The sequence below is a fragment of the Limulus polyphemus genome, unplaced genomic scaffold (assembly GCF_000517525.1).
Source record: "Limulus polyphemus unplaced genomic scaffold, Limulus_polyphemus-2.1.2 Scaffold892, whole genome shotgun sequence".
NCBI classification, from domain to species: Eukaryota; Metazoa; Arthropoda; class Merostomata; order Xiphosura; family Limulidae; genus Limulus; species Limulus polyphemus.
This window is the reverse complement of record NW_013666502.1, coordinates 128,269-148,316: the sequence shown is the minus strand read 5'-3', so window position 1 is coordinate 148,316 and position 20,048 is coordinate 128,269. Positions and strand designations below refer to the sequence as shown.

Genomic DNA, 20,048 nt, shown 5'->3' with positions numbered 1-20,048 from the left:
CTTCCAAACGTCCAGAGGCTTGGTCATCATATCACTTGCCCACTTCTTTCGTCTGACAATGTTGGCAGGTCTTAATAAGGGCTTCCGTCTAGCTGCTCTGCAACAATAACCCAATCTGTGGAGAATCCGCATCAAAATGGATCCCAGATTAACAACTGCAGAAGTGGCCAAAGTTGGTGGGATGAGCCCGAAATCTTTTCAATTCCGCACACTAATTATTTTGTGCTACAACATGCCTAGAACTCAAGGTTCTCTCGAATTGTCAGATTTTGTTAGAGGAAGGATAGTTGGTCAAGCAGATGGTGGAATAAGTCAGCGACAAATTTCGCAGAATTTGGGAATCCCGCTTTCGATAGTCAACAGAAGCATCGTGCAGTTCAGGAAACACGGCTAGGAAACAACTGAGCAGCGTCCGGGTCGTCCTGGTCCATCAGAGAGGACAAAAAGGGCTGTCAAGAGGACCATTTTCATTTATATAGTGCTCTGTGAACACAAATTAGTTAGCATAAATCAGTTAAATGACGAAAAATTATTTGTCTATTTACTTGTGACCACTCAGTGTATGTTTCACATCGATAAAATATCAACAAATCTTACAAACAATAATACGCTATTACGAGAATTGAAGAATTAACTGGTAGCAATATTATTTTATGTCCTATAAGATTCTAAAATTAGAAGGTTAGCTAGCGGTGAGAAAACAAGTTAAAACTTATTATGTTTGATACTGTACTCTTTGTGTTTATTACTTTAACTTGTATCAGACTCGGAACAGATAAAGACACATGTAAAATCATAACTGAAAGGCTTAAGGTCTGAGAAAGAGAATTTTCTCGAGAGTAAAGGTTTTTAAATATGGGGAATATTCTCTGTCTGGCTTGTGGTTTTCACTTTCGTGTAACATCTTGAAGAACAGAAGCTGGCAAGAATAAGTCACGTATAAAATAATATAACTGCCATAGCAATATGTCAGAAATCTAAGTACCAAACTAAATTGTCTATATAGTGTTTTTAAATGGAATTTCTGTTATACTTACTAAAGATATATATATTGGTAACGCAAAACAACATCAACGATCTTTTTTTGAAAAAAAAAATTAAAGTAATGGCAATTAAGAAAAATGTGCTCGTTTGCCTCTAAACGTCTAAGTGGCCAATGTTTTAACTTTTAAATTGAGAATTTTACCTCAAGATTTTGGTATTATGGAAATATTTCATATATATATTCGAGATTGCAATAAAAACTGACAGTCTGTTGACAATTCAGTGATAATTTATGGTATTTTAACACTAAGTATTCATTTTTCGCTGATATTTATTAAATCTGTAGGTGAAAAGAAATATATGTTGATATATGTGTGTACATGTATATGTATATATATCATAACATTGATCGATGGCGTTCATACGTTCTAATTTTTCTCAATCAGCTGTTGTACGCTGAAGACAATTTTACAACAGAAGGCGCTAGTGTAGCAGAACAGTTACCGCGTTTCTTTAATGTATCACTTCATAATTTAGAATAATAACATTATGTATACATATTTAATGAACTAAAATACTTATGTATACATATTTAATGAATTGAAGTACTTATTCGATACTACTATTACATGACGCTTATTTTAAATTTGCTGTATTTTTAAAATCACTAATATAACACCTGGCAAGTAAATACTAGTTCTAGTCTTTCTATGCTTCTCTCTACAAATAAAATTATTAATACACTTAATGAGAGATCCCCCCCTCATGTAAATTTCATGATCATCTCGTTCCACATTGCAACCATCCAAAGATTCAAATCTTTTAGACTCTTAACTAACCGATAATTCTGTATGTAGTTTAAGCCTATCTTATAAGGATGCATAATATAGTTATCGCCATGATATTTCAGAAGGGAGAACCGAATCTCTGATTAGCTAGTTGAATCAAGAACTGAAATTTTTCCCCATCGTATTATGTTTTCAAGGTCAGTGATGTATTAAAGTTTTTGCTACCTTTAGGAAAATTCGGAAGTGCCGCCCCTACGCTCCATGGACCAGACATTGTCTCAATAAAGAGCTCTAAAATTGTTTAGGACAGCGAGGTCGAAAACAGCCGTTTATTAGCGATAGCAAAGAGGTGGGGGCGGCAAGAAGAGAAGGGTGTCGACTCTTATTTTTAACAATTGCTTATTAGTGTCGTGTTCGTTACATATTTTTACTCACTTCAACATTTTTTCATAAAAAAACGATGCCCTTCTAGGCCTGGGCTTAGTTGGCTTGTACAGAAATACGTCACAGTTCAAGATTAGATATCCGATATAAACGTTCTTTGTAGATATATATGCGTAAATTGTATTATATCCCGAACATACATACGATACGAGACTATATCATCAAACTTATAATAGTACAATGATAATATAAACCACTTTTTTGTGAACTGCGAATTTTGTATACAAATCTCTGTAACACAATTGTTTACTTAAGAGCTTTTGTTTTCCTAAAGTAGCTATGTCTGCGGACTTACAACGCTAGAAACCGGGTTTCGATACCCGTGGTGGGGAGCACAGATAGCCCATTGTGTAGCTTTGTGCTTAACTTCAAGCGAAACCTGAAGTAGCCGATATGGCCTGATGGCTAGCGGCCCCTTACTGCTAAAAAAAGGGATTCCAACTTTAAGACTGTGGGTATGTTATAAAAGTGTCGGTCAAACCACACTATTCGATCAGGACCAAGAGCTGGCACTAGGTTCTATTGACTAGTTGCAGTCTCTCTAGTCTCTCAGTTCAATATTAGAGACGGCAGTGCGCAGATAGCGCTTTGTATAGCTTTGCGTGAAAATTCTTAAACAAACTTTTCCAAAAAAAAGTTTAATAATTAGTCACTTATAATTTTAACTGAAAAAAAAAATTCAAACGCGTAGGAACATAAATTTAAAAATAAATGTACTCTCGAAAATACAGAAGAACATTTGGTCTTCTTTTATCGGTGTTAAAAACTTCTACACCATTCCAATATTGAGAAAAATAAAAAAATACGTTTAGAAACGAAGTGCCTTTCAAATTTTGAAATAGGCATCCGCTAAGGGTGACCATGCTAAACCTCCTAGTAAGAATGGTGTTATAAGTAAAACTTATTTTAAAAAAACACATAAATGGTAATTATACAGTTCATTTTAATACATTTATTAATTATTAAAACGGTTCATATTTGAAAAAAAAAAAGTTTTTAGCCAACTACGTAAAATATGTATCACAGGGACAAAAAAAATTGTTTTGAATATTCGTACAGCGCTACACAAGGGCTATTAGCGACAACCGTTCTTAATTTTGAGCTGATAGACTAGAGTGAGGACACCAATCAACATCACTCACAACCAACTTTTGGGCTACTCAGATCGAATAGTGGGATTTGACTGTCGCTCTTACAGCGTACCCACGGCTACAAAGGGCGGAGTACATTTTTTGCGCCATCGAATAGCTAAATATGAATTCCCCGACTGACATCCGAGAACACTAGCCTGTAGGCTACGCTCGTTCTATCGAGATTTGTAACACAGTTTGCTAGTTTTTTTTTGTGTGTGTAAGATTGTAGAAATTGTTGTTCGATTTCTTTCAAATATTTCACTTGGCTGTTATGTATAAAGACTAGTTAATTAACTGGTATTTTCCTCTATTTTCTGTAGCCTGCTTCTTATCAGTTAAATCCAAGAGCTCAATAATGTTAGTTAACGTTCGATTAATAATTCGAGTTTTCCTTAAACGCATTTTTTGTTAAATTTAAACTCGACAAATGGAATCTTGGAACAAAAAAGATGCTACTCTGTTTCAATAGCTCGTAGGAAATTATATTGTAAGCGCCACTTTCTGTAATTTTTTGAATAACCTTATTTTGATAAATCTTCTCTCAGAGAATAGTAGTGTGAGTGAGAATTGTTGTTTTGTTGACACCAGTGTTGTTAATGCGCATCAATTACGACCAAAAATATTATTAACAGCTAGGGTAACCAACTGATGAAACAATTCATTTTAATATTTATAGGTAAGCACATATGAAAAATATATTTAATTGGCTATACTCATTACCAGGTTGATTTTTACTTTTTATCCAAGTAGGCAACTTAGTCTGATCAGAAGTTACTATTAATAATATGTACATAAAATGTTTTGTTGGGGGAGAGCTGGAAGAGGCCTAGTGGTTAGTGTGGATCTGCGGGTCCAATGTTCGCGTCCCGTTACCGTCAAAATAATAAATCGCACTTCGGACTTTAAGGCCGTGGGTGCATTTCAATGGTAACAACCAAATCCCACTATTCGGTCAAACACTAGCAGCTTAAGAGTTAGGTGGCTGTGGACAGTGTTCACTAGCTGCCTTATCTCCGAACTGTCAGCTCAAAAGTAGTAAAAAGTAGAAAAACTTAAGTTAGGTGTTTTTAAAGTCTCTTAGATTGTTATAAGAGAGATTTGAGACTATGATGAACAATACGTAATATGTGTCGGCCAGTTTTTTTCCCGGCTCATCCCTACATACTAAACACTACAGCACTTAGTGATAATGAACGGCATTAGTAGGAGGGGCCAACAACATTTTAGTTGCCATCCACCCATGATAGCGCCGCTCCTGACCGGTTAAATGTGGCCTAACTTTTAAAATTATCTCTCATTAAATAGTCCAAAACATGTTTCATATGGTTAAAACTGAGACCTGTGTGTATTCCTCCCAGACGTTCATACCAATCCTTTGAAAGTAGGATGGATCGCACTTGCTTTGTGGCACGAGTAATTATCCTATTAGAACAGCACCTTGGCCTGCTTACTGAAGCATTACGCCGTGGTTCTTGAAACGTGTTCATTTAAAATATCACGATATTCCTATTTACTTGAATATGCAGATAACCTTACAAACAGGTCGCAAGTTTACTATGTAGAATAAAAACACCATTGAATTGTTCCCCTGCTTGTCTCCACATCCATATTCGAACATCACTTCGATACTGCGGCTAATATCACTCAACATTTGCGACAAGTTGTCACAATCCCAATGCAGATACAGTAGTCTTTATAAAAAACAAAGTTGTCGCTAGCATTTTCATGGGAGATGTGCAAGTTGAGTATACAGGAACTTCCAAAGTTCTCAAGTTAACTGAGACTACGCTAAGCACACACACATGACAAGTAAAGCCCGCCCACATGTGACCTCATTGGACGCAGTAAAGTTTTGTGACTGTTTCAAATATGATTTATAGTAACTTATCACTTTCTAACAGGTGAGCTTTTCCTCATGCTCTGAGAGCACATTTGAATTTCTTGAACAATTTTTAGATGTTGTACATAGGTGGCGCGGGAATCTTTTGTTTGGGTAGGCTGTTCTGTTATATATACTGTTTAATAATTTTTAGTTGGTGGTATAATGTTCTGTAAGGGACATTTTATTTGAGGAGGCTTTGTCCACGACAAGTGTCCAAGTGAGGGGGGGGGGGTTGCTCCTAGAGCAGTCAGAGATGAAGTATCTCTCTTCACGTTAAGCCTTCCCAAACCTCTTTATACACGCCACCCCTGATGTTGTACAAAGTTCCTGATGCAATTAAGTGACCTGAAGCACATTAGGCCGTGGGTGACAACACGCAGCGTCTGTTTCATTCATTCGTTTTTCTGTGTGTCAAGCAGGCGATATTCTCTCGTTTCTCAAACTCTCAACGTTTTAGTGAAAATTATTACACTGTGTTCACGAGTCATGCCTAGACCTCTAATTTTATATTTAGTTGTTTCAGTAGTGTGGAAAGCCGTCGGCCAACCACAATAGGCTATTGCTAATTGGCTAAAAGCATCCAAAGTGTCGTTATCAATGTGGTAAACTGTTTATAAACCAATGACATAATTGCTTGGACATCTGGACAAGGCAGATCATCATTTACAAAACAAGCATACGACTTGGACCTGGCCGCTGTCTGTGGATTCTGACTCCTGTAAGGTACCACCTGCTTCAAGGCTGAAACAGTGTTTGCAGCCACAACCGGACGCCAAGGACGTACAGACAGTTTTTTAACACACTTCACCAGACATGCCTGTATGCCAGATGCCCAACGAGAAGTATTCTGTTACAGCAAGGGACTAAATAGAGCACGCGACCAAAATGCATCAATTGGACCAACGAGATGTGCAGAAATATTCTTTTTATGGATGAATCCCATTCCATCTCGCAGCCAAATAACGAGCATACACTCATTTGAAGATAACCTGGAACCAGATCTAACTTATTTTCAAGCAGGAACGTGACACGTATGATGGTGGGTAGAAGTATGACAAAGGCAGGAATAAGTGATGATGGACGTATCGACCTCTACACCCTGCGGAATGGTATATTTACTGCCACACATTATACGTACCACATTTCAAGATTCTTTGTGCTGCCATATACTGGTGTAATTGGCTCTCTTGTAATCTTGATGGACGATAAAGCCTGCTTTTACTGTTTTAAATTGTTTGACACTTGTTTTGAAGAATAGGGAATTGACTGAACAGAGCAGTGGTTCCCAGCCTTTGGTAAATGTACCACCTCTCCCCCTTGTAGTGCGCCGAGACCTTTCTCGGGGTACGCGAGAACCTCAGAAAAACATTAAAAAAGAAAGTAAACCTCAAGCCTCAGAAATGGGTGGCAGTCTCAGTGAATTACCAGCCCATTCCACTAGCCAGTATCAACGTTCGTGTATTATTGACTCACCCTTGAATTGTTTTGATTTACTTTTTGATTAATACAAGTTACTATTTAGTTTTTTAAAGGGGCCGGTTGGTACAGTTGAAATATAATCACCACCTGAGTTAAGTAAGTGTGATGTAAATCTGGCATCTGATGGTACGTCATATCACTGGTCATTCAGCCTACTCTCGTTCTGAGACCATTCATCTGAAAGAGCTGTTTCTAGGTCATATTTAGTGTCTGGAGTCGTCTCTCTCGAACAATGCAATAAATGCTTGATGGGATTGAAGTCTGGAGAGCCTACAGGGTACTATTTCAGTGGTTCTCAACCTCTTTATTCCTTATACCCCAAGTCAGACCTTTTACGCCAGTTGCATTAACATACTACTTAACTCTATCAATTGCTTCACGTAACTTAAAGCTGATATTTGGTTTAAATTTAAGTATTTCCAAAAAAATATATATTTATGTATGTAAAATTGACATTTACTTTGTCAAAAAAAAAATGTTTCGAATGTCTTGCTTTCTGTAGATATGCAATGGCCCCATTTTGAGAACGTGGCAAACGTTCAATGAAAGTTGTTAGTTCTCCAAGATAATAATTTAAATCAAAATTTTCAGATGCCACCACTGTCTTACCTGTAAAAACGCTTGGGACTTTGGACATGAAGCTTTTAACAGTCTTTACGGGAACACCGGTCTGTTCATCTTGCATTCGCTCTACGATTTGTTCCATCTAGAAGAAAAGAAATACTTTACTTACAAATAATTAAGCTGAAAAAAAAATCTTAAAATAACAAAGAGAGCTTAAATATTATTCACAAAGCTTCAATGAATAAAACATTCTGATAAACACACCGAATCCAACAAATATAATAACTACCACCATTTGACCGATTCGGATTTTAATTTAATATAAACAACATTTGTACAATGATATAAGCAAAAACAACTAATGAAAGGCCTTCTCCTCCACCCAGTGGCTCAGCTAAAAATTGGGTTTCGATGCTCTTGGTGGGCAGAGCACAGAGAGCCAATTGTGTAGCTTTGCACTTAACAACAAACAAATAAGCTAACGAAAAGCATTTGTAATGACTCAGTCCCTTTGATATCATGTCAGAGTGGGTGGACCTTTTACGTTCAATGGAACCACAAGTACAACATTTGTAAGTCTTTGAAGTATAGAATTTTATTTAAACAGGGTCAAGTGCTTTCTTGATGAAGCTGCCGGTAGTTGTTTGTTTGCTCATGCTTTGGTTGTGAGAAAGAACAAAAAACAGTGGAAACGGCACTGTGCACGAGCTAATTCAAACCCAACAATGTCAGATGACAAAGACAGCTGTATCTAATCACACTACTGGACTGTTCATAATTTGAGTATTTCTCATTTTCATGGTTAGACCTCAAAATATGGTTATTTCGTTTTACTAGACATGTCCTGCTTCCAATAAGTGGTGTTGGAGTAATAGGCTATCACTAATAATTCCACAACTATAAATCTGTAAAAAGCTAAAACAAAAAAAACGATATCATTACATCATCATACTTTATTAAAATACGTGTTTGCTTCGCGTGTCTACGTTCTAAAATATGAAAAAAAATTCATGAAGAAATACTTCTAAAGCGAGGTTGGAACAGAATAATATAGCCTCCCAGTGGCACAGCGGTATGTCTGCGGACTTACAACGCTAGAATCCGGGTTTCGATACCTGTGGTGGGCGGAGCACAGAGAGCCCATTGTGTAGCTTTGCGCTTGATTACAAACACACGCACACACACACAGAATAAATTATGAATAAGTTAAGAAATTCGAAGACGTACTCCACGAACTTTCAATAAAAGTCTTTATATGTACGGGAAATATATGGCCCGAAATATCATTTTTCACTATTAAACCAATAAATATTTTCTTTACTCGTATTTGAAAAAAGAAGAAACAAAATTGTTCCGAAATAAGATACAGAATTCCAGATTAAGTAATCTGACATTATGTATAAAATGTACCAATTTCGAGCACCAGGTTAACAAAGCTGTTAAACGGTCTACAGACCAATGAGGAATGTTGTGAAACTAGTCAATAACTCGGATAAAACATTATTATTATTAAAAGAAAAATTTTTATTTGAACACTCAAACACACACAAGAAAATCATAATTGAGGAAAATGATTGGCTAGTTCTTACAATGATAAACACGTGATTTCTATTTCTTTCTTTTATAATTTATCAATTAATTGATAGATGTGCAATTAAAAAAAAGTTATTTTGAATACTACGCGCTAAGCACTCATATATTGTGGATTAATAAATATATATTAATATATATTTGCATTCTCTCATTCTCTACTACATAAGCTTCAATATAAATACGTTATCTCACATAGAGTAATTATCATATTTCTTAGATTTAGCCGAATTTCTTAATTTGCACCAGCTAGTCACCACAAAACTATGGAATCAAAATTGTCTTTAAGAGGTGGTTAAGGCGCTCGACTCGCAACCTACGGGTCGCAGATTTGAATCCCCGTCTCACCAGACATGCTGGCCCTTTCAGCCGTGGGGGCGTTATAATGGGACGATCAATCCCACTATTTGTTGGTAAAAGAGTAGCCCAAGAGTTGGCGGTGGGTGGTGATTGTTGAATAGTTGCCTTCCTTCTAGTGTTTCTCTGCTAAATTAGGAACGGCTAGCGCAGAAATTCAAAATATACTAAACAGTCCAATCGTCTTTAAACCCGAGGAAACAAATACGTTTTACACTACGGGCAACATATTAGCTGATAAACTTTTTTCTTTCTTCTTTTAACAGATATTATGATATGTAGTATGGCTTAAAAAAAAGATAAATAAAATCTCAAACATGTTATTGTCTCGATAAATCTATTGAAAGTCGTACTTCATTCTATAAATTAAATGCATTATAAGCAATATTCTGCATTTTTAGATAATTTAATTTCATTCTGGTGACAACATTCTTAGATTAATCCAAAAACAGTTGAAAGAAAAGAAAATCACAGTTCTGCTTTATCTCAAACAGAGGGTGATATCTCTTAAATACAGCCAAGTCGACATTACTCACATTGTATAATTTTATCAACATGTAGTAAATGTGCTAACTGTTAGGAGTTGTTTCCCTTAGTGGCGAATAATGGCGAAATACAAGTTATATTTAAATCTACCTAAAAGCAGATTTTTAAATTTTTACAATCAAACTTTGCACAGATGTGCACACTGAGCTTTCATCTTCACATTCATACAACAAATTAAAAAAATGCACTATTGTTTTATTATTCATTGCTAGACAAAGATTTGGGGCACTGAAAATTGTAAACTTTTCTGGAAAACTTCACCTAGCTCTAGAATAAAAAGCATGAAACCCCGGTGAATGAAATTTTGCAGACCTGTTATAAAGGTACACAATGTTCACGATAAAGCAAAACAATTGCCATTTAAAGTTCCGTAGACGAGTAATAAGCATACATATTTTATCTATAATGAGCAAACTATGTAAACAGAAAATAATATAATAGTTTTGTTTTCTCTTTTCACTCCCTCTCTCTGTATTTTTAAATCATTACAAACCCTTTCTGGGTATATGTGCTAAGTTGTAACGCTCTGTAAAATTAACACACTCTTGAAAATTAACGTATTTTAACATTTACCGTTTGTTTGACTCAACACCTTCTTGAAGCTAATGTGTTCAAGCATTCGGAAATTTAAGTATTCCATGGTTCACGTTACTCTGTGTTTTATAAATAGATATTTTAGTTTCTTTCTATTCCTTCACTCATAAATTAAATTTTAGAGTGATAAATTAATAAGAACCGATTTTTGATTTTTACAAAGCTTGGGAGTCACGCGTTTGCACACGGCTGAAAAATAACAATTATTCTTAAAATTAGCCTTATACTTATACCCTAGTTCTGCCATCTCTCTCAATACCATTAATTCTTCATAGACATACCGAAAAAAGTCAAAAGAATAACTTTAGGCTTACGCTAATTACGGAATAACGTATAATAATGATATTTTAAAACTAAGCCTAAATTTTATGCTATGAAAAAATCGCGTGCATTAGTTGTGATCAATTAAAGCACAGTATCTCCATATATAGTATATCGCGAGTTAGATAATCTGTTTGTTTGTAGTTAAGGACAACGTTACACAGTGAGCTATTTGTGCTGTGTACACCACGGGTATCAAAACTTGGTTTTTAGCGTTGCAAATCCGCAGCCTTACAGCAGGGCCACTGGGAGGCGCGAGGTAGATAAAAAATTATTTATCTATTTATTAATGTCGTGCAATACTACCTTCACAGTGTTATAACAATGTCTGAATAAGTAGTGACTTTCAAATAACAACCAATTAACTAAAATTGTTTTAATTAACGATTACGAACTAGGTACATATTTTTCTAATATCACATTGAAAACAGTCAAAACACTCACCTCGTTAGATTAAAAAACCACCTCATGCATGGAAATTATAAAAATTTATATAACCTATCTTATCTGCGGTCCTATTTCATGTGAAACATGATAAGCGTTTACAACGTGTTTCACTCTTCAAGCCTGTCATATGGGGGTTAACTGAGTTACTTTTCTGTCTGAAATTGTGCCAAGTTCTACGAATCTGTTTAGGCAGTAACTGAGCCTGGTTAATATTATATATACATATGGATGGGTGTATCATAAAAAAACTGGAAAAGATTCAACATTATCATAGATATAGACCTAGAAACTTTCGATGTATTTGTTGATTATTGTTTCTTAGTGTCCTACTTTAAAAGTTAACACATGTTTTATAAAGAGTTGTGGAACATTCAGTTAATACACATTCAATAGATTATATAAATACTTGTTTAAATGAATAACTGATTTTGATACAGTGAAAGGAATATGTCATTTATATCATTCTTTATAGATGTCGTTCTGCACACTAATCATTATCCGTATCATTCTTATAGAGGTCGTTTTTATACAGTATACATGGTCCATATTAGTTCTGTATAAGTCATTCTGTAAAGTAGACGTTATCCATATCCTTCCCACAGAGATCGTTCTGTACAGTATACATACTCCATATTAGTTCTATATAAGTCATTCTGTAAAGTAGACATCATCCATTTCCTTCCCACAGAGGTCATTCTGTACAGTATACATACTCCATATTAGTTCTATATAGGTCATTCTGTAAAGTAGACATCATCCATATCCTTCCCACAGAGATCGTTCTGTACAGTATACATACTCCATATTAGTTCTATATGTCATTCTGTAAAGTAGACATCATCCATATCATTTCTACAGAGGTCATTCTGTAAAGTTGACATCATCCATATCATTTCTACAGAGGTCATTCTGTACAGCATTGCACATTATCCATATTAGTTTTACATGGGTGTTTCTGTACAGTAATCATTATCCATATCATTCCAACAGAGATCATTCTGTATAGTATGAACATTATCTATTTAAGTCCATTGGATATCGTTTTGTACAATAGTCATTATTCATATCATTTCAATGGAAATCGTGATTATTTTTTCTTTTTTTAATTATGTTGTCAAAGTGTCCCTGATTGTCATACAAGATCTGCCATCATAATAATAGTCTTTCATCATGAAAGAGTGAAGCTTATCAACAAGATCTGACACTATAAAATGTTTCATCATGAAAGAGTGAAGATGATTAGCAAGATCTAACACTATAAAACGTTTCATCATGAAACAGTGAAGATGATCAGCAAGATCTGATACTCTAAAACGTTTAATCATGAAAGAGTGAAGATAATCAACAAGACCCGACACTGTAAAACGTTTCATCATGATAGAGTGAAGCTAATCAGCAAGATCTAACTCGTGTTCGTTACCTTGTTGTGTACTGTAGTTCCCAGCTGGCCATGGCATAGGTTTTGTTATGTTACATGAGTCATCTACTTGTATTACTTAATGTCATTTAGGTCAGCTACACAAACACATCTATCATATCATAGGGTTTTGAAAACAAGTGGCAGCTGTTGGGAAACATATCTTCCATCTGTTTTCAGGAAAATGTACAGCTTGTGTTGGTCCAAAGAAGAACATTTCTCTATAAACATTATTCAAAAGATTTTTAATCTGCTTCCTTGAAATATACGGGTGATCACATACAGATGTCACAAACAGTGAGCAATTGAAACTAAATCGTAAAATGCACTTGTATTTTGTACATGCTTTAAACAGAGCAGTACACCTTTTGTTGTGCTACCATAAGTTTATCAATGTATGATTGTGAAATATTGTTCCAAGTATCCTGTAGTACTTACTCCTCACAATTCAGACAATTTGTCTGGTTGCCATTTGACTTTCTCAGTTTCCGTAGGGGCTTATTCAGGCGTTCGTACATATTCATATCAGGACTTTGTACGAGATAGTTCATAGTTGTAAGTGTTCCATAGCCATCTTTGCTTCTTTCGGGTGTCGTTTCAACCCATTTGATGCATGCTTGATATTACTGTATTTATGGAAGATAAATCTCTGACCAAAAAGTCTTGTTCCTGGGGGAATGAAATGATTATAAAAATCTAATTGATTTTGCTTATACTTCCAACACCATTGGCTCAAATACAGCCTACTTTTGCATTGGTCACCCAGCATGCTTTACATGCGTTCTAATCCCATTATTTGAAGCATATTGCCCACTTCAGCCTTATGGTTTAATTTACCTCTCAGTGTTTTGAGCAGCTACACATCCATTGAGGCCACTTCCTACTAATATGTACCTTACTCTTCTGTACTTACGGCTAGGTCATGGGGAAGATTGCTACTGGATTATTTGCATATCACATAAAGCGCATACCCTGAGTAAATTAACGCCACTTTTGTCGAATTTTGGATTTATAACTTGACCGCTTCTATTAACCACAGTTCAAGTTTCACGCATTTTCTTCAGAATCCCGATACAGTTCCTACTGAAACATGAAATTTCGCCCTAGTCTGCCACCAGAAATATTCTTCACCAGCCATAGCATTGGGCTGTACAGTAGTACTTGGTTTAGTACTTCTTGTACATTTATAGGCATTATGCTGGTGTGGCACTGTCTGGTGAGTTGGATGACAACCAATCAGAGTATAAACTGTTAACACGTGACGAAAATGAGAGATTCCCAGAAGTTAACGAAATATAAAAATTACCAACTGGTTAACCTATAGAGCTATATGCAATGATTTATTTCTCCGAATCTTATAACGAAACAGCTTATATGATTTGACGAGGAGCTAAATGAAGAGAGAATGATTGTTTTTTTTAGAATATCTAGGCTGCTTTTTATATAACAGTCATTATGGCCGTGATAAATTTTACCGATAAAACTCCTAGAACGGCGACGGTTAAGTGAAACCCGTGAATCCCATCACAAATTGCCGTGCATTTACATCAAAGTGCGCTCTCTTTGTTTTCAAAGAGGAAATTGATTATTGATTTTGTACTTCTTGTGTGCCTGTCCGTAAGACAGGTTGGGATCAATGTGTCACGACACAATCGTGACCATCCGGATTAGAAGGAGGACATTTGGCGTGCAAGTAAATATTATATTATAGTTAGCTGAAGTGACCACTAACACTGTCCACGTCGACCAGACATAACGTCACTTACAGGTAGACATCTTGCGGAAATAGCTAGGAGACTCAGCTTTTCTGGATTCTATTTTTCAACAAACATCCCTATCTCAAGCCTAAGTGCACAGTAATACACATCACATCATTTGAGAGTAAAATAATTTTGGTCACGAGTTCGCAAAAAAAACAAAAACAAACTACACCCGCAAACATACTTAGGGTTGACATAACGTATTTCACGTTATTAAGATAAATATTATCCTAGTAATTACCGGAACTACAAAGTATAAATGCTAAAGTTGAAGTTAATACAGCTTTCTCATGTAGAATTATTTATTAACAAGAGACAGTATATTTCGACGATCATTATACACCATAGAATTGTTGTTTATGCATTTACATTCATTAGATACTATAAAGCTGTTGTATATGAAATTACATGCATTAGATATTATAGACTTGTTGTCTACGCAGTGTCATCATTAGAAACTTTGGAATTGTTGTCTATGCTGTGTCATCATGAGAATCTCTGGAATTGTTTACGCAGTGTCATCATTAGAAACTGAAATTGTTGTCTACGCAGTGTCATCATTAGAAACTCTGGAATTGTTGTCTACGCAGTGTCATCATTAGAAACTCTGGAATTGTTGTCTACGAAGTGTCACCATTACAAACTCTGGAATTGTTGTTTATGACCGTTCAAACATTCAGTAACTTTAATTAGCTTAACGAAAAGGGGGCTTTGGTTATCACTTTTTCCTCTGGACACCTCATTCGTAAGTTGTTTTTTAATTATCAGGAATCACTAATATTGAAAATTTTTCTTTTTAAATATTTTGTTCTTTCGCAATTATAATAATCTACTTGGACAGCCACAGCCAAAAATCAAGATCTAGTCTAGAACTAAACTCCCATTGAATTTGAATTAGTGTACAGAATAAACAACAAATACAAAAAAATACAGAAAATGGATTTATGAGAAAAACGAAACTTTGTTGTTAAGCACAAAGCTTCACAATGGGCTCTCTGTATTGTGTCTACTGCAGGGATTGAGTCTCAAACTTACCGCTGAGCCATCAGGGGAACACAATAAATCTGCAAAATTCTCTAAACACATTACGATTATCTTTAGTACATAGTTCTAAATTTGTAGAGTTGGGGCTAATAGCCTATAAATAATTTGTTTGTTTGTTATTAAACATAAAGCTACAGGATGGTTTTTCTGAACTGTGTCCATCACGGGTGTCGAAACACGCTTTTTAGCGTTATAAGCCTTCAAACTTATCGGTCAGCTGTTGGGGCGCCTCTAAATAAATTCGGACTATATTAATCTGTTTACTTTCTCAAACAAATATTTCCTAAGCCATTCTGATAAAAAAGAAAAGAAATAAAGGTGTACACCAAATACACCAATCCAGAGTACACGTTAAAAACAACCTTGAAATAAAACTAAACCTATTAAAAATTTTTTTTTAGAGTTTGGATTAAATGATCTTTTCTTTAACTTTTACAATTTATAGAGTCTAAAAACATCGGATATTCAGTCCATATATACACTGCACATGAAGTTGAGTTTTTTATACAAAAAAAAGTAAGCCATACGATCTGATTTGATGTACAAAGGAAAACACTCGCCAACTGAAAACATGTGGCTGTGGAGTTGTGTGGTGTACAAAAAGGAAATAACATAATCTGATTTGATGTACAAAGAAAACACTCGCGCACTGAAAACGTGTGGCTATGGAGTTGTGTGGTGTACAAAAAGGAAACAACATAATCTGATTTGATGTACAAAGGAAAACACTCGCGCACTGGAAACGTGTGGCTATTGTTTTCTTTTGTACATCAAATCAGATTATGTTGTTTCCTTTTTGTACACCACACAACTCCATAGCCACACGTTTTCAGTTCGCGAGTGTTTTCCTTTGTACATCAAATCAGATTATGTTGTTTCCTTTTTGTACACCACACAACTCCATAGCCACACGTTTCCAGTGCGCGAGTGTTTTCCTTTGTACATCAAATCAGATTATGTTGTTTCCTTTTTGTACACCACACAACTCCTTCGCGAACTGAAAACGTGTGACTATGGAGTTGTGTGGTGTATAAAAAGGAAACAACGTAATCTGATTTGATGTACAAAGGAAAACACTCGCGCACCTAACGATCAGCACACTTTATCCAGTTTTTACATAATTTGATTTAATCCGTATACGCTGTTATAAGAGTAAAATCATAGACTATTCCAAAGTCTGAAAACATCTGGATTTATATAATCGTTCTTCAGCTTTAAGAAAGTAAGAATACAAATTTCATTTAAGCTAATTCAAAACAATACTGTATTCAAAATTATTTCAAAAGTATTGAAATTTACATATATAGAGATTTTTTTGAGTTGAAAGTTCTCACCAGAGTTAAAATTAAGTACAACTCAACCAATGATTTTTTACAGTTATTATTTTACCCTTTCAACATATACCTCAATTGTTTCGCGACAGAACACAAAAAAAACTTTACCAAACGCAATATTGTAGAGGAGTTAGTGATTGTCTGAAACCAATACTGTTGCAATATGTTTTCACACAACTACATCAACTAGCACTTTTTTAGTGATTGTCTGAAACCAACATTCTTGCAATATGTTTTCACATAACAGCATTAACTAGCACGTTTTTAGTGATTTCTCCATCCAACATTCTTGGAATATGTTTTCACATGACAGCACTAACTAGCACTTGTTTAGTGATTGTCTGAAACCAACATTCTTGCAATATGTTTTCACACAACAGCATTAACTAGCACTTTTTTAGTGATTTCTCCATCCAACATTCTTGGAATATGTTTTCACATGACAGCACTAACTAGCACTTGTTTAGTGATTGTCTGAATCCAACATTCTTGCAATATGTTTTCACACAACAGCATTAACTAGCACTTATTTAGTGACTGTGTGAAACTAAATTGTTGCAGTATATTTTCACACTTAACAAGCACTTGTTTAGTGATTGCCTGAAACCAACATTCTTGCAATATCTTTTGACACAACAGCAGTAACTAGCACTTGCTTTATGAGGAGATTATTAATTAATTATCTATGATTACATGAAGCATAGCAGAATTTTAACTAAGCAATTTTTTGCAAAGAAACTTATTTGTCAAATATAGGAATAATGGGACAAACCAGAAGAACCCGAGTCATCTATATTCACAGCTGGTTTGATGTTCGGAACACATGAGGGTTAGTATACTAATACATTAAGCGACCGGAAATGACGTGTTCCATTTCGCGAGTCACCTAGATATTGATCGTGTCCAACTTTGTATAGTTACTGTTGCTAGGAGCGTTTTCTGTTACATTTTTTTTTTTCTGGATTGAGAGAAACATAAATCTAAACTTTATAAATAAATCAAGCTGTCACGAAGTTTTGCTTAAATCAATTGCAGGGTATTTGCTTTAATGTTCTTTTTTTTTTTTGTAGGTACATTGATTTTTGCTACCTCCTAGAATGATTTTTACTCCAGTATAGTGTTACAAATACATTATATACAATGGCTATATCCATCATTTAAAGCACCACCAGCTTTACCTAAAAGCTTATGCGTTACAAATACTGTATCGGAATAAACCCCTGATAAAAAAAATAAAAAAAGAGAAAGAAAATCAGTTAAATGTCTGGTGTGAAACGTCTAGGCTAGCGAAAGAAGTGGATTTTTTAAGCCTAACAAAAATTATAAAAGTATTTTCATTTTAACCTTAAAAATTGTTTTAAGCGTAAAATATAAGGTTGTGTACCCAAAAAATATTTACGAAAATAGTTAAGCATCAAAATAAAGTATTAGGAATAAAGCATTTTCTTTCATTATAAATAAGCAATGTAAAGGGAAAAAAAAGTTTCTTGAAGATTCTTTATGAAAAAAGATTAAACCTATAAATAGACAATACAAATCAAACAGTAATTGATAACTCGAATAATATTTGAATATAGATACACAACCTCCTTATAAACGTTTTTTTTTTTTTGTAAATTATATTGGAAGTTATATTCTAAAATCTGTTATTAAAAACGTGTTTTTCTTTAACGATATAGTTATTAGTTTATTAGTGGATATCAAATAGTGAGTGGCTTTAACGAGTTTTGTTGTTAAACACAAGGCCACCCAATGGTCTGTCTGTATTGTACCCACTACTGGTACAGAAATCCATGTTTTATCTTTAAAAGTGGAGGCAAACGAGTTTTACATAAGGTTGTTTCGAATAGCCACAGAGAAAATCCTAAAAACAGATTATTATATATTCTGATGTCTCTAAATACATATCAGATAGCTTTAGTATAAAAAAAGGTAAAACTTGGTTAAATTGAACGTATAATGTGTGCAGAGAAAGAAAAATAAAGGTACGAATACATTTTGTTAATGTTAAAACAGTAAAGTTGTTATGCTATAAAACACCCAAAATTAAATGATGTTTTATTATCAACAGAAAAATATAACATTTTATAGACAAAATTAATCGTATTCTACTGATCATATTGTATTGTTAAGCATAAAGCTGCACAATCTACTATGCGAACCGCAGGGTCCGAACCTGGATATGTGTATCTTAAGTTTTCCACTGAGCTGTCAAGAAACTACTGGTCAAAATGTTTAAAATCTATTCCAAAAACAGTTGTTCATTATTATGACGTGAGTGGAGTTCTGAAATAAATTTAGAACCCTACTTAAAAACACACACTTTTTTTGTTGTAATCTATTTACTAAGAGCAGATATTTTCACAATTTCATAAATGTGGCATAGAACGTTATGTTTTAAGGTAGGGTTAATGATGTGGGCGTACGGATTTATGCTATGATAAATGAGGTAAGACTTACATTAAAAATCCTTGCGGAGATACTGTGAAGTAATAAATTATCTAAAGCTCTGGCAAGTGAAGAAGGATTAAAATCAACCCCATCCCATTCTGTTCTAAGCGATTCTTTGCTTCAAGATTTTAATCGAGGCAAGAAAATCACCCTTGTCATGCATTTAACCCAGCAATTCTCCTAATTTTTGTAAATCTAGACAAAAGCGACAAAAGGACTTTGACTCTAATTTCATTTCTGTCTGTGAGCTCGTACGTCATCACGCCAAATTATACTATTGGAGTAGCTCTTTGTAGCTACATAAACATCTCATCCACCTTTCGTTTGATGACGTACATCAGAAGACTAAGATACAGGAATGTATTTTGTTATATCTTGGAAGTACATACGATACTGGTGAAAGCAGTAAAATAGAAATTTAGTTCATAACTTGCCCAGGTTATCTACAAGTAGCACCAACAGTCTCTACTGGTAATAGACAGCTAGCTACCTGATTAGAGAATCCCAGGATATTTAATAAATACAGAATTGAAATTTTCAAGCTTATCTGATGTTTCTTTCGCAAAAAAAAAAAGAAGAAAAGATGCACAGACGTATTTGTTCTTTTTTCTTTGAGACTTCTAATTATAGAAGGAAAAATATTCGTTTTTATATAGAAATATTCTATCGTACAAATAACATCCAAAGTAGACCATAACTGTTTTATCACACCTTAAATCCATAAAGTCTTTACCTGGATTCGATTTGTATATTTCATTTCCTGTAGAATTAATACTTCGGCCCGGCATGGCCAGGTGGTTAGGGCGCTCGACTAGCAATCTGCGGGTCGCGAGTTCGAATCCCCGTCACACCAAACATGCTCGCCCTTTCAGCCATGGGGGGCTTGTAATGTGACGGTCAATCACACTATTCG

General features: G+C 34.8%; 1 protein-coding gene across 4 annotated transcripts in view; it reads right to left on the bottom strand.

Annotated features, from left to right (window-relative positions):
• The window catches only part of LOC106461070 (regulator of G-protein signaling 7-like), a 129,978-nt gene that overhangs the window by 60,680 nt on the left and 49,250 nt on the right, over positions 1 to 20,048 (bottom strand). For 2 of the 4 annotated variants that reach the window (XM_022387908.1, XM_022387909.1), the window contains exon 2: positions 7,320 to 7,416. In XM_022387908.1, coding sequence (XP_022243616.1) covers positions 7,320 to 7,416 — 97 coding nt within the window. Of the gene's footprint in view, positions 1 to 7,319; positions 7,417 to 11,126; positions 11,214 to 16,792; positions 17,007 to 20,048 lie in introns of those variants that run through there. The other 2 variants (XM_022387911.1, XM_013920858.2) reach the window with 2 other exon arrangements.